The sequence below is a fragment of the Python bivittatus genome, unplaced genomic scaffold (assembly GCF_059951505.1).
Source record: "Python bivittatus isolate LINGU-HERP-01145 unplaced genomic scaffold, Pbiv_v1 ctg000040_np1212, whole genome shotgun sequence".
Classification (NCBI taxonomy): Eukaryota; Metazoa; Chordata; class Lepidosauria; order Squamata; family Pythonidae; genus Python; species Python bivittatus.
In genome coordinates this window covers 1,244,314-1,258,867 of record NW_028277032.1, presented here as the reverse complement: position 1 = coordinate 1,258,867, position 14,554 = coordinate 1,244,314, and the positions used below count along the sequence as shown (strand labels likewise).

General features: G+C 44.6%; 1 protein-coding gene across 1 annotated transcript in view; it reads right to left on the bottom strand.

Annotated features, from left to right (window-relative positions):
- KCNQ4 (potassium voltage-gated channel subfamily Q member 4) overlaps positions 1-14,554 on the bottom strand; it is a 114,013-nt gene that overhangs the window by 25,891 nt on the left and 73,568 nt on the right. The window contains exons 3-8 of the mRNA XM_088153409.1: positions 13,549-13,675; positions 10,240-10,415; positions 8,014-8,139; positions 7,278-7,388; positions 6,448-6,543; positions 1,795-1,883 (exon numbers count right to left, since the gene is read on the bottom strand). Of these exons, the coding sequence (XP_088009535.1) occupies positions 1,795-1,883; positions 6,448-6,543; positions 7,278-7,388; positions 8,014-8,139; positions 10,240-10,415; positions 13,549-13,675 (725 nt within the window). The remainder of the gene's footprint in view (positions 1-1,794; positions 1,884-6,447; positions 6,544-7,277; positions 7,389-8,013; positions 8,140-10,239; positions 10,416-13,548; positions 13,676-14,554) is intronic.

Here is a 14,554-nt window from a genome sequence, read left to right as displayed (position 1 = left end):
GAACAATTTATGCTGAATAACACTTTGCGCTGCATGTGTCTGTCCATATCCCCACACATGTCTGCATGCATGAGAAGGGCCAGAATTATTCCCCCCTTAACAGCCCTATTCCCACCCTCATACCTCTCCATCAGTCTCCATTGCAGCTTCCACCACCTAGAAGATCTTGGAGCCCAGTTTGAATAGGGAGGAAACATCACATGTTATGAAGGATGTGGATGGAATTATGACGCCTTATGAAGAGGGCATGGAATCGGAACATTCAAAACCCAGCAAACATGTTCAAAGGCCCATTAGAAAGGGTCTACGAAGCATCAGCCTCAAATGGGTAGACGACAGCAAAATATGGTCTTTGCCTAGCCATATCCTCAAATTATTCCTTGCCTTTCCTTCCTGTGCGAGTTGCAGTGTGGCCATTCACGTTTGCCCTGTGGGAGGGGAGAAAAAGTTCTAGCTTCCCCCAAGGATGGGCATTTGACCAGCGTGGCTTTCCCCAAGCTGGTGTCTTTCAGGTGGACTGAAAGTGACTCCCCAACCAATATAACCAACAGCCTAAATCACTGGAAATTTGGGGAGATGTGGCACACCTGGATGGACCAGACCAGAGAAATCTGCAACCAGGAGTGTCCATGAGTGGGTGGGGGGTTAAAAATATCCAGATGGCAGCTAGGGCCATGTAATTAAAGCCCCACCCCATGATGCATGTAAAAAGGAGTGGCGCTTCAACTGTATAGTTGTGACTGCTATCTTGATTTTTTTTACCCCCCCCCCCCCCACCATGGACACCCTGTCTGTGATAATAAATGCAGAGGAACAAGGAATCTCCAAAATCACCACCAAAATATGCCATCATTTCTGGCTGCATGTTGAGATTTTTCTCAAAATCAATTTGGCTATGGTGACTGGGCTATAATTTAACGCCCTGGAAAATTGCATGGGAAGTGAATTGAATGGTACTTTACCATACTGCAACATTTTTTATGCTGTGGCTACTCATCCTTTCACCAGGGCCAATTACGGTTCTGCAAATGATACATAATTAATCTGCCACCTTCTCTGGATGGATGGGATTAAAACATCATCCCCAGCCAGCCAAAGCAAGTGGCTGTCGCTGGATTGGACAAGACTGATTGATCCAAGGAGCTCGTTGTGAAGGAATTCTCTGTCTGCCTGGGAGCAGGAATGGCCATTTGCAAGCCTAAAACAAAAGCATGTTCCTTCTCTGTCTGGCAAGCAGGAGACAACATGGAAAGGTAGTTAGAAAGAAGATCGAAGGGAGCAAAGAAGCAGAAGTACACACGCGTCCAGTTTCCAAGATATTGTGACCTAACCCCTTTTTCCTTTCAATAAATCTAGTTAATGAGACTTTGAGAGGATCCTGCTTTCTGGGTTGTGAGCAGAGGATAAAGGCCTGACACTCACCTTGAGCCAACACAAGATCAGGCACTGAGTATTCACAATCTACCGTGGGAGAGATGCCAGGGCGCCAAGGCCACCACGCAATCCCCATTAATTTCTCTGCCGTACTCTCCCAGAAAGTGACTCATGCATCTCCCTGCAAATGCTGACCCCAAAATAGCAGCAACCAGAGTAGGCAGAAGGGGCATATTTAGCCCTACCTAATTACTCTCACACGTTTGCCTCTCCCTGACATATTTTCCCTACTTCAGTCCATCTGCTCTGCAATTCCCTTCAACTTGCCCTTTCCACTTCCTTGGCCATGAATTCCAAGGAGCACCTGCCCCCAGCTACAACTGCCATCCCTCCAAAACCTTAAGGTAACTGCACACATACCTAAAAGATGGAAGGATGCTGTCGTAGTAACACCAGGTAGCAGTCAGGTAGGAGCGGTTGACGTCCGTGGAGTAGAGGCGCCAAGCAGCCTAGACCAAGGAGGGAGGGACAGGAGAAGACAGAGAGACTCAGAGCCAGACCAACTTACGGTGGCTTCCTCTAATGTCCCCACCCAGCCTTAATGAAGCAGTTAAGCCTTGGATGGTGGACCCCACCCTTTGCATCCCCGTATTTATTTTCATGATTCTGGGGTATCCCAGTATGTGGCTGCATTCACAAAACATGCTAAATCTGAAACTCAACAGCTGGGTCCATATAGCATGCGATGCTCAAGCAAACAGCCCTATTTTGGCTTAATATGATGGCCTGGTTTATCCAACATGCCAAAATAGTGGCTGGATGCCCAGAACACACTGAAGCACCCCCCACCCATAGCAGTTTAGTCTAGCAGTATTTTTTCCCAGCGAGCTGTTTTTTGTCATCATCCGTCACCAGACAAAGCACAGAGGGAGGCTTACCAAGAAAGTACATAAGTAAAGATGACAAAAATACAGCCCATAACCATGACAAATTTCAAAAAGACACAATAGCTTAAAGCAACAGCAGAATCCAGCTTCGTGGCCCTTGATAAATACTTTAAGAAAATCGGCATGAAATATCGCCATAGTTCCCTTTTCTGGGCTTCCAGACAACATAGAGAAGTTGAGGGAGAGGAAGAGAAGAGAGCTGTAGGAAATGTTGAATTGGCACCAAAGGAATCATACAAAATGTTCTAGTGTTGCTGCTCATTATATAGGCCTAGTGTCAGGCCCAGCCCAAGAACAACAGAGAAACAGTCCAGCCAACTTCAGTTCTTTTATTGCTTACACCATGTAGACAGAATCTTGCCAGACTAAATCTGTATTACTCTACCTTAATGGATAAACCCTGGGAGATTCTAGACAGTGTCTATACTAATTCTCTTCCTCTTCCCACGAACCAGCTCCAGACTGTGCTGTCTCTTGTCTTGCCCACCTTCCTTGAATGTGATCCCTCCTTCCTGAGAACCTGCTGCATTACCGTAGTCCATCACACCTAGTGAGGGCATGACCATCTTCACAAACCAGGATCCTGGTGCCCTAGTTTTTTCCACTCCTGCAATCAGTATCCTACTTTTGGTGAATTAACCAGGTTTCCACTTGACCTTCATCCCAATGGCTTCATTGTAAAACTGAGGATATGACTATGGTTGAAAGTGGTTCACCAAAATATAGTTAAGGAGAACTTGGCACCCATTGGCTAGGTTGGCAGTCAGTGCATATATAATGTGAAACCAAGGTGAATGCCAGGAAGGGAAACAAAGTAATAATTACTCTGACAAATAGTGGAGGGTAGAAATATTCACCAGATTGGCTACTTCCAAATCTAAAATCCACAGAATACGGTGCAGGGTCCACATTGGTCAAAAGTAAAGACAATCTTTTTTCCTTGAGTTCGACACCATCCGCATGACCTTGTCAGTTACTGTGTTTTTCTGAATGGGGATTGGACTCAAACACCAGGGCCCTTTTTAAGAAGGTTTCATCACAGAATTGGGCAAAGTTCACACCCCTCCTGAAGTTTTGCCCTACAACCCCCTTCTTCCCCAACCAACAAGACCAGCAAAGCTTGCTTCATTTCATTGAACATCTCAGCACTAGTCCCTTTTCATTTCATACCTCTTGGAGGAAACAACCCAAGATGATTGGACTGTGGGGTGCTCCTCATTATTATTACTAGGATTATTACTAGGCATAAGTGGAGACCATCCCTCTCTCAAGAACTCTCAAATCATAGCTGCTCTAAATGAGGAGTTTTTTCTGCTTAGTCTTTCCTGGTGGATTGCGAGGAGGTGGGGGAAACTCCATTAGGGATTAATTATCGAGAAGAAACAGCAGGTAGACATACCCTGACCTTTCATCTGCTCTGGAAAGGAAGGCTGCGTGAATTGGCCAATGGTATCAGATGGGAAGAGGACACCATCCTCACTCAGGAGAGAGGAGGGCAGAGCTGCGTCCCCAAGATTGTTTTGTGTGCCAAAACAACTGTGTGAATCCCTTTTGTCTTGCCCACCATCCATTTCCAGCTGTTGTTGGAGGCCTCTCAGCCCAGGAGATGAATGGCAGGGCAAGGCAAGGCTGCCAGGAGGAGCCCTTTCGTTGTGCAGGTCCTCTGAACCACAGAGATAACATGGCTGGCGTCAGAAGTCCCATCTTTCTGACTACAATAGGAATCAATCAAGACAGGAGCACGATAGGGCAGAATATTGCTGGATCACAAGTAATCCTGCAACATAAAGCACATGGCCAATGAAGAAAAAGTCAGAAAAGCAGATTTGGAATCATGCTTGGGGTTGGAAAGGAAAAGGAAGTCATGGCTTAGGATGGGGCTGGGGGGTGGGGGGGTGCTACATCTACCCTGAGCTGTAAGAAATAAACTGCTAACTCAAAGATGGAAGAATACAGAGATACCCATAATGGAACAATGGATTGTGAAGGTGGCAGAGCTAGCAGAAATGGCTAAATTGACCTGTTTGATTAAGGAGGGAACAACAATTACTTTTATGTAAGACTGGAAACCCTTTTTGCTGAAAATGGATAAAAATGAATTGGTGATTTTGGGATTTACTGATTAAAAAAGGTTTGTTTATGGGAAGAAGAGAGCCAGGATATGCAGTTTGGGAGGGTGAAGATGGTAATTACTATGTTCGTAACTGCTGCAAAGAAGATCGGAAGTTGCTTCTTTAGATATCTTTCTTTTCTTTTCTTTTCTTTTCTTTTCTTTTCTTTTCTTTTCTTTTCTTTTCTTTTCTTTCACTTTTTCTTCTATTCTTTGATATCTCCTTTTTTCTACTTTCCTTTTTATGTTTCCATGGTTTTTTTTCACCTTATGTAAAATGTTATCTTAATAAAGGTTATTTTAAAACAAAAGAAGCAAGCCGCTAACTCATGGGTCTCAGCTGGAGAAAGGCAGGGGGTCAAAAAGACTTCCAAGGAACCCTTACAAAGGCCCTTGCTCAGCAACAGAACAAAATATGCCTTGCCTTGGAAAGTCCTGTGTTGAAACTGGGGCACCTCCAGTTAGAAAGATCTTGTTCTGGGATACAGACAAAGAGTCTGGCCGGGTGGAAGGCTATAGCTTCCTACATATGTACATAAAGGGTGGTGGCTCCTGATTAGTCAAAAAGGCTGTTTTCTTCTTGTTCTGCACCTTCTATCCAAAGATTCTGGGGATTCCATTTATGCACAATCCTTTGCAGAGAAATGCATTCTTTTTCTCCTTAGCTCCTGCCCTGCCAGTAAGACTTACCCAGAGTCTTTCCTTACTGCTAAATCAAAGCTGGCAGAAAACTAGACTGACAAAATACTTTCTGTCCTTACTGCCATTCTCTCTTCTGCCTCTCTCACTTGTTTTACAGGCAGTGCCAGTCACCTGACTTTCCTCCAAGGGAGAGATGACAAAGCCTAGATGATTTTGAAGCTGCCCTTGGACGGTGTCTGAATAAGGGGGGAAAGACTACTTTATCACTAGTACAGCTAAGGACAATGTAAGGTTTTTCTCACTCCTGGGTTGGGTATGGGGGTAAAAGCAGTGTGCGTGGATATGGCGGAGAAAGGTTTTTGTGGCACAGATGGGGTAAGTGGGAAAACAATCTCTGGTAGAAGCTTTTTCATGGCATGGTACAGAGGGCATGGGGAATGGCCTTGAAGGACAGGAGGAAAAGCCGCTACCAAGGTAACAGTCAGATAAGAGGGGCTTGAACCCGGGTCAAGAAAATAAATTGAGAAAACATCTCAGACAAGCCCCTCCCTAGTTCACACTACGATGAAGGGAGGGGGACGCACATTCAGTCTTGCAAGATTCTGCTGCTATAGGTGTTACAGTAAAAGCGGTCCAGGCCTACAGTACGTGGGAGTGGTTTCTTAGTCTGATCTATCTTGCAGGGCTGACACGTGGGCAGAACTTCCTTTCCCAGCTCTGCCAATGAAGAGAGGAACTTATCCTTACACGTGTCACTGAGTCTCGGTCTCCTCCTGTAGTCCTATCCCAGGTGAAGGGGTTCAGGCATGAAAGAGCTTAAGGAAAATTTAAATCTGACCTGTCCATCAAACCTAAACCTGTCAATCCAAGTAGTGGAAAGAGCCCTGTGCCTCTAACATCTGCCCTCTGCCAGCTGAAGTACTAAGAGAAGGCAGAAGGTTTGCCAATTCTCTTCTCCTAAAGAAATCAGAATGGAGAGGAATTTTTCATTCAAATAAAGAGAACAGGGGCAGTGTACCTCACAAGCCAGGAATTGGGAGGGTGAAATAAAGATTGTTGAGGAAGAGCTTAGGGGTATCTGCTAGAGAGAGACAGAGGGGCCAACCCACCACAGCCCAGGCATACATGTGCACGCACTTCATTATATCTGTCATATTTAGAAAAGTCCAAGGCTGTGCTTTTCAGAAACGCACATGAGTTTGATTGTTAATATTATCTGATAGTTATGAGATGGAGCTACAGAGAACATACCTGTAATTGCTTGAGGAAAGAAACTTATTCAGCCATTCCTTAGCTTCTAGCTTTGGTCACATTCTTTTAACAGGGAGGGAGGATAAAAAGAGAAAAAAATCAGGATCTTCCCTTTTCACTCACCTGGATCAAGTTTGCTGCAGGTGTCCTTCTCTTCTCAAAATGTTTTTGTCGATGTTGCTCTTGGACTTTGAGAGCAAACCCTGAGCCTAGAATTCCCTGTGTAAAAAAAACAGCAGGGCACTTCAGAACAGTACTTAAGTTCTAACTGAAAGGAAGGTCCAAGAATTTGGGGAAGTTGTGTTATTTGTTGAGAAAAAGCCAGCTATCTAGGATGGCAAGAGGCCAAAAGTCTACACCAAAGAGATTCCCAATATTTCAGTATGTTCTCAGGGGCTTGAAGACCTTCCAGACAGCAGACTCATGGGGACAACCAGTACAAAATTACACAACTCTTTCCCTCCTCCTTTTTGTGATCTGAAAAAAGACAGAAGAGGCTATAGGAAATGATCAGTAGCTACCTAACTTGGGCTGATCTCAAAAAAAGCTAAGCTGGGTCTATCCTGGTTACTACTTGAATGGGAGAACTGTTGAAAATCCCAGGGTTGTAGAGTAGATTGGAAAGTTTAAAAAATAGCCTAGAAGGAGGCAATAGCAAACCCAACCTTATGAGTTGGGTCTTATAACTGAGACTGATGGGCCATGGAGATCCCATGGTTGAATGAGGACTCGCACCTAGATGTTCATGCTCTCTGTCCCACTTCACAACCAATCCACTACCCTGAGCGTAGGCAACCACCTATACCCAGTCTGGCCTAGGAGTATGTTTGTTTGTTTGTTTGTTTGTTTGTTTAATTTATTTATTTATCGAATTTGCCACCGCCCATCCTATGCTACCCCCACCCCCCACCCCCCAGGGAGCCTGGTGTTCCTGTTTCTCATGGACCACTTACCGCAGGAAGAGCAAAGAAGGAGATTCCCAGCAAGGCAAAGCAGGCTGTCAGCACCCGGCCCAGCCATGTTTTCGGGACCTTGTCCCCGTAGCCAATAGTGGTGAGTGTGATCTGAAATCACAGAAGGAGACGTCACGACCATTTCTTTCCTGGCACCTTCCACCTCTCTGCGCCAACAGCACAATCTGCTGCTCCTGATTCCTATCCCAATTTGTTTACATGTATGAAAAATGCACCTGGCACATGGCTCTTGATAGAAAAAGAAAACCACTTTAAAAAGGGGACATATCTCTTCCTATTAGGTAACGACAGTATTAGTTGCTGGTTTGGTTGCAACCTCTCAATTTACAGTTTGTTTCCCAGTGCAGTATCTGTCACATTTCTGTATCTTGGAAGATCAACCATCCCCAACTTGATGTTCTCCTGGTGTGCTGAGATATCAGCTCCGTGTTCCCAGCCAGCGTGGCTGAAGGCATCTCCAGGAGTTCCGGTTCCAACACAACTGGGAGGAGCCAGGTAGGGACAGAGATATCCAGTTCATACAGGATAGCTGGATAGCATCGATACCTGTCCCCTATTTGTGCCAATCTTGATATCTCTGGTCGCTTTCTACTTGTCTAAGAACATGCTTTGTCCACCAGTTCATTCACATGTCAGTTTGCTTTCAAGCTTTCAGTCCTTCTTCCCACTTAGCAAAAAGGTGGTCCGGATAAAAAAAAAGGGGAGGCACACTTACCGTACCCCACCACAAGGAGTCTGCATAGGTGAGAAAATCATCATTGGCATCTTTTTCCACCAGGTAGACCAGGAAAGAGGCAAAGATAAGGACAAGGAACCCAATGTACCACGCTGTGATCAGTTCCTGCCAGAGTCCACCAGAGAAAAGTAGATTTCAGCAAATAAAATCAAGAGAGAGGAGAGAAGCCTGGCTAAGGATCATCATCATCATCATCATCATCATCATCATCATCATCATCATTTAGCATATATAGTTCTCCTTCCAATGTTACCTACACAGCAGCATCCCTGTAAGGCAGGCTGGTCTTCCAAGCTGTAGATGGACTTGAACCTTTCTGGTCCCAGTTCATCACCTTCACCACTCTACCACCTCGGCCTACTAGGAAAGCTAAGGATGAGAAGCCAAAGGCTTCATCTAATTCAGCCTGCATACCTGAAAGCTAAGGGAACAAGGGAACCCATAACCCCCATCCAGTCTCTCTTTTCCCACACTGAGGAAGAACACCTGACCTGTGCATGCATTTGGAGGTAGATAAGACGCAACGTTGGGAATTGGACATAAATGCAAACTAATTGACTCTATGTCCTTTCATCCCTCATACTAATAGGGAGTGATGACACAGGGCTAAATATAGATGCCCAACAAAGGTCACTTTATCAAAAAAGCACGACTTGCCTGCATCATGGAACATTCCTGAATTACAACATACCTACACCACACATACACACACATATGCCTAGTGATTCCCTGGGGCATTTGACGGTTACAAGGTTTCCCTAGGGAGCTCTTACTAAAGTTACCTCCTATTCTTTCATCTGTGACTTTCTAACTGCTTCCACTTTACAGGGAATGTCACACTTATGAGAAGATCTTTCCAGGACTTATGGAGAGACTCTTCCAGATCTGCACAATCCTTGCACAATCCCTGTGCAGTACAAGTTTTCCGGTTACGCTTGCTCAGGATGCTGCAATAACTGCATGTCCCATCTCTTCTTGGCCCCGTGGAACCATTGAAGATTTTCCACCACACACCTAGAACCACACGCTTAGCATTGGGGTGGGGGTGGGGGGATGCAGATGGCAGTGGAAGAGAGTTAGGTGAAAGCCAGCTTTCTTACAAGGATGCTTGGACTTTGTCAGGAGTTACTTCCAGGAAGTTTCAATAATTTCCTCTCAGGAACTTGGAGCTCTCCTGGGAAACCAGGACCAGGTCAGATACATCATTGCAGATACAAGAAACCTAGTTATGATGTACAGCAGCTTCTACAACCAGTAAGAATCTGGTTCTATAAGCATGCCCTAAGGTTGAAATCCTCTTTCTCCTGCTCTTTTGTAATGGACTGTTGCAATCTTTTTCTCCTGCTGGCTGGTTGGTGGCACCTGGCTTGTGTTTCCAAAATGGTTCTGTGTGTGGTCCTCATCGCCTGCCTTGCCAGCTCACGTGCCTCGTCATTCCCTCCATCTGCAGGCATTGCTGGAGAGTGTCAACAAGAACTATGCCCAAAGAGGACCACAGTAGGTCAAAACAGAGGCATCCTCATGAGCAGGAGAACCATGCGCTCCATGGTTTGCAAGCATTAATAACTTTTGAAAGCAACCTACAAAAAATTCTTTCCCTCCAATGGCCTAATAAGGACTGGAGGTACTTGCTGATTGGGAAAAATTGAGTGTCAGTTGGAAAAGAAAAAGGGGGTATGGAATATATCCTGTTAGATCAGGATGGGGAGGATAATTTTTTAAAGGCATTCTGGAGAAGAGCATAACAGGCTGGACTAAATCTAAGCATGAACACTCCTGCTGGAGGCAGGACAGAGAGGCTGTAACATTTTGTTGTAGAACTTGCTTCTTCCTGATCTCACTGAGGAATCATCTGGAATGCAGCAGGAATTCCTCTGCTTTGCACCAGTGGGCTCCCAGAGCTCTATGGAACTACAATTCCCGGCAGCCTTTGGCCAGCGTGATCCATAGTATCTCTGGAAACTCAGCGGAGCAATTGGTTCTCCACTCTTCTCTGCTTTACACAAGGGCTTATTCTGGGATGAAGCAGGTTTGGGGAGTCTCCTTGAACTTTCCAGGGACGGATGGTGTCCGGTTATTCCAGCCTTCAGTTCCCTCTCCCGAAGCAGACACACAAAGTCAGAACAAAAAGCAAGAGTCCTTGTCTCCATCCCTCAGAGCAGACCCCTGTGCCTTCCTTGGGCTGATTTCTCTCCAGGGACTCACCTTGCTATGGGCATAGACCACTGAGCCAAGAAGCTTCCAAGTGCCGCCGCGGCGGTCCATGCGCACCATGCGTAAGATCTGCAGGAAGCGCATGCTGCGTAGGGCCGAGGTAGCAAAGATGTTCCCCTGGGTGCCAGCCGCAATGACGGCCAGAGAAGCAATAAAGACGATGAAATCTGAAGCATAGGAAGAGAAGGAAAAGAGAAGGAAACTTACAACCTGTGGTCTCAGCAGTAGCTTGACAGGTGCATTGCACAGACATCAGTTCCTCGGGTGCAAAGCAAAGAAACCAACCAACCTTTAAAGAAGAGCCAAAAGTCACAACTGGGTCAAGCACACCCTTACACTTTTTTGTCCTCTAGGGGATTGGAGAAGAATGTGCCTCTTTGAATTAAAAAAAGCAGATGAAAAATATGTGCTCCACAATTCAAAAGTTTGCTCTTCTGTGCCCTTGGGGCTAGTCCTGAAATCCCTAGGGAATCTTAAAGTATGAGTTAATCTGGTTGGCTTAAGGATTAGTCAAGGATTTGAAGTCTGCGGTCAAAAACAACTGTGGTCTGAAATAGTCTCTGGAGATCTGGAGAACCATGGCTAATCAGGAGAAAAAAAATGACAGCTGGAAGATGCAAGACACCATCTCTGTAACCATATTCAGAGCAGAGATATCTGAGATCACACCAAAGCTTTTTCATGGCAACAAAAGCATTCAAAAGCAGTTCTTTAAAATCTCTTTGGAGTTAATGGCTGAGTAGTAATAATTAAGCCTTTTCTTAACAAGTATGCACATAATTGTCATAAGGACAGACTCAGGCTTGAGGAAAAGACAACTCACTTGCCCTTGGGGGACCACTGTTTCTAGCATCCATACCTCTCTGACGACCACAGTAGTGGGGGGAAGGTGTCTTTCCATTTAGGCCCCAAGAGAATCTTGCTCCCAATTCTGTCCCACCTGCTGTCTTATGGAAGACTTCCATAAAATGCTATTTCATTCTGCTAGCATAGTCAATTCTCCTTCAAGCTTAGATCCTGGAGGTTTCATAGATAATCCATGTTGGGTTTTTTGGCAACAACATAGAAGTGGTTTTCCACTGCTTTCTTCCAGCATGTTTTTTCCAACATCCTTGTCTAGCCTTCAGCCCTGATATTCCCTGGTGCTTTCCCATCCAAGTCCTAACCAGATCCAAACCTGTTTAGTTCCAAGTTGGTCAGATGCTGTCATCTGCTACTCAAATGGAAAAAGGGAACCTTTGTCAGACGCCTTTTGCACAGAATACCTGCATGGGGTTATACAAACTCCATGAACTGCACAGTTCAGATGACTTCAAGAGGGAAAGAGTTAAGCAATATTTCCTACATGTCTGGTGGCAGAGAAGAAAGTCTGCATAGATGGGCTTTCTAGGTGTTGCTGAATTCAAACGCAGCAGCTTTTCCAAATGATTGGAAATTACAGAAGTTCAGATCTTACATACTTGGAAGTCATCAGCCCAGAAGTCATCTTACATACCTGGAAGTCATTGTGCCATGTGTCCTTAGCACGTGTAGAGAAAGAATCGAGCTGTAGCTTCCATCTAGGGCAGTGTTTCTCAACCTTGGCAGTTTTAAGATGGGTGGACTTCAACTCCCAATATTCCCCAGCTAGCACGCTGGCTGGGGAATGCTGGGAGTTGAAGTCCACTCATCTTGAAGATGCTACGGTTGAGAAACACTGATTTAGGGGCTGTGTTTATTACTGCATGGTTCAATGTATTGAGCGCATCCAGAAAATAGGACAATTCTGTGTGCTGTGTGAACATAACCAATATAAATCTACAACTACAAATGTTCTTGTTTGTTCAGGATAACATCTTCCAAATGGAAGCTGGCTCCTTCTGTTTACTTCATGGAACAGAACCCATGGGTTCAACACCAAAAAAAAAAAAAATTATTATTATTTTGCCTTTCCCCAGCTCTGAAAAAGTGGGCCTTTCGTCCTGATACCACAACTTTTTTTTCCTTCATTTTGCCATCGCTCCTGTCCCCCAAGCCAAGAGTTCCTTGGAACAGAGTTAGGGCAGGCGAAATGTGAGAGATCTGTTGTAAGGGCAACCCCATAAAGAGCTGCAATTATGCTCATAGTGGTAGCAAATTCATAGGAAGGGTATGTTATTTCTACCCTGTTTTAATCTCCTGTTTGCATTTTTACACGAATGGATCGTAAACTACTTTTACGTGTGTAATAACTGGAAGTGGGATGTGAAAACATTACATAAATATTAATATATGTTACATAAAATCTCAGGAAATTTTGATGCAACCGATTTTTTTCTGTTTTCTGCTGCTAATGTTACCTCCACTCCCAATGTTTTGACGTCTAGGGCAAGATGGGTATTTATTGACAAATAAATTCTAGAATTCTATGAGCAAAGAAGGACAGAGTATTAGGTTTGTGTAATGCTTCAAAAATAATTTGGAAAGTATGGTTTGGACCCCAGTAGGAATGCAAATGTGTTCACATCTTGTTAAAGTTACTACATCTTTTCCCCAGGATCACAGTTTCCCTCAGCAGCTATCACATGATCCAGGGAAAAGATGAAGCTGCTTTAAAGGGTTGCAGATAGGTTCTACATCTTATCGTCATTGTCATCCCAAGAGCCTTTTTGGAACTGAATCCAAAGGATTACATAGCGTCTACTAAGGAGCTCGGGAGCAAAAGATATAATATTGTTCCTGCATTTGAGAGTTATATAGTATCATTTGTCCCCTGTGGACTGGAATTGTCATGATGTGAATAGTCTTACATAAAACTCTTCCTATGACACAGTTTTTGGAAATCTTTGGAGATAAAGGCTGAGTAGTAGTAATGTAGCTTTTTCTTAACAATTATGTGCATCCTGTAAACATTAAATATACTTAATATTTCATAATCCCTTTTTTTTTTCATTTTTCCTAGCAAAACAAAGCTTGGGAAAAGTTAAAGAGGGTTTTTCCCTGATTTTTCCCCTGGCTTCCCATCTCCATTCCGCTGAAGAACCACTGGAGAATCTTCACTGCCCCACAAAGCTAGGCAACTCAGAATCTTCTCCCTGTCTAGATGGCAGACTGAACTCCATACCTTGCCTAAAATAAATGACTTTTCCAGCCAAATAAACTGTTGCTACCCACAGCTGTCTGGAGTATGGATGATGGACCTTTACCCAAAACTATGCTGGGAAAAGCACAGATTCTAAACATGTGCTTTTCCCACTCTCCTTCCATCCTCTTCTCCCCAGCCATGTTGGGGCACCACAAGAGTCCTTCTGACGTGCCTCCCAGTCCCCACCAGATGCTTACCGATGACACAGAAGGGCTTGCGGGCAAACCGAAAACGGCCTTGCCAACCCCGATAGCGGCAGCAGCAGCCAGCTGACCAGATTCGGATGATGTATTCCATTCCAAAAACAACAATCATGACAAATTCCTACAAGGGGAAAAGAAGGACAGAAAAGCCAGGCGTGAGATTTTATGCATGGGGTGTGAGCAGGAAAAGTGGTGAAGGAGTGAAGAGTGAAGAACTTTAAAACAAGAAGCATGTAGCAATAACAGCACTTAGACCATTGTTTTTCAACCTTGGCAACTTTAAGATCTGTGAACTTCAACTCCCATGCTGGCTGGGGAATTCTTGGAGCTGAACTCCACACATCTTAAAGCTGCCAAGTTTGAAGAATGCAGAGGAAGAGAAGGGAAGCTAAGCAGGGTTGAGCCTGGTCAGCACTTGGGTGGGAGACCACCAGAAACACTAAGGCTGTAGCTTAGACTGGAAGTGCAAAGAGAAAAAAAAAAAAAACTTCCCAAAGTAGGCAGTGGCAAACTATTGTCATATTTTTGCCAAATACACTCCATGGAGTCACCAGGAGTCAAGCTGGACTTGAAGAAATCTGTCCATTACATTTATCTTGTTTTAGAATCTAATTGTTTCCCTTCCAATGATCTGGGATTAAAACTCAGTCATTACAGCCAATGCTGAGACTCTCAGCATTAATGGGAAGATGAGTTACTGAAATGGTATGTGGGAATGACCTTGGGAGACAGGGGGAAGAGCCACAGCAGGGGGAACAGTTGGATAAGAGGCAGCTGAGCCCACAGAAGGAATGGGAGTGTGGAAACATCTCAGAAGGGACCTTCCCTAGTTTTTCTTGGGCTGTAAAGGCAAAGGGGAAGAAATGTACTTTCAGACTTGCAAGATTCTGTTAATGTAACCTTACGATAACGTAGAATTAGTTCATCTGGGCATGTTTCCTGTCTGGACTATCTCAAAAGGCTGACAGTTACATGCATTCTGGTTAAACAGATAGTTCCA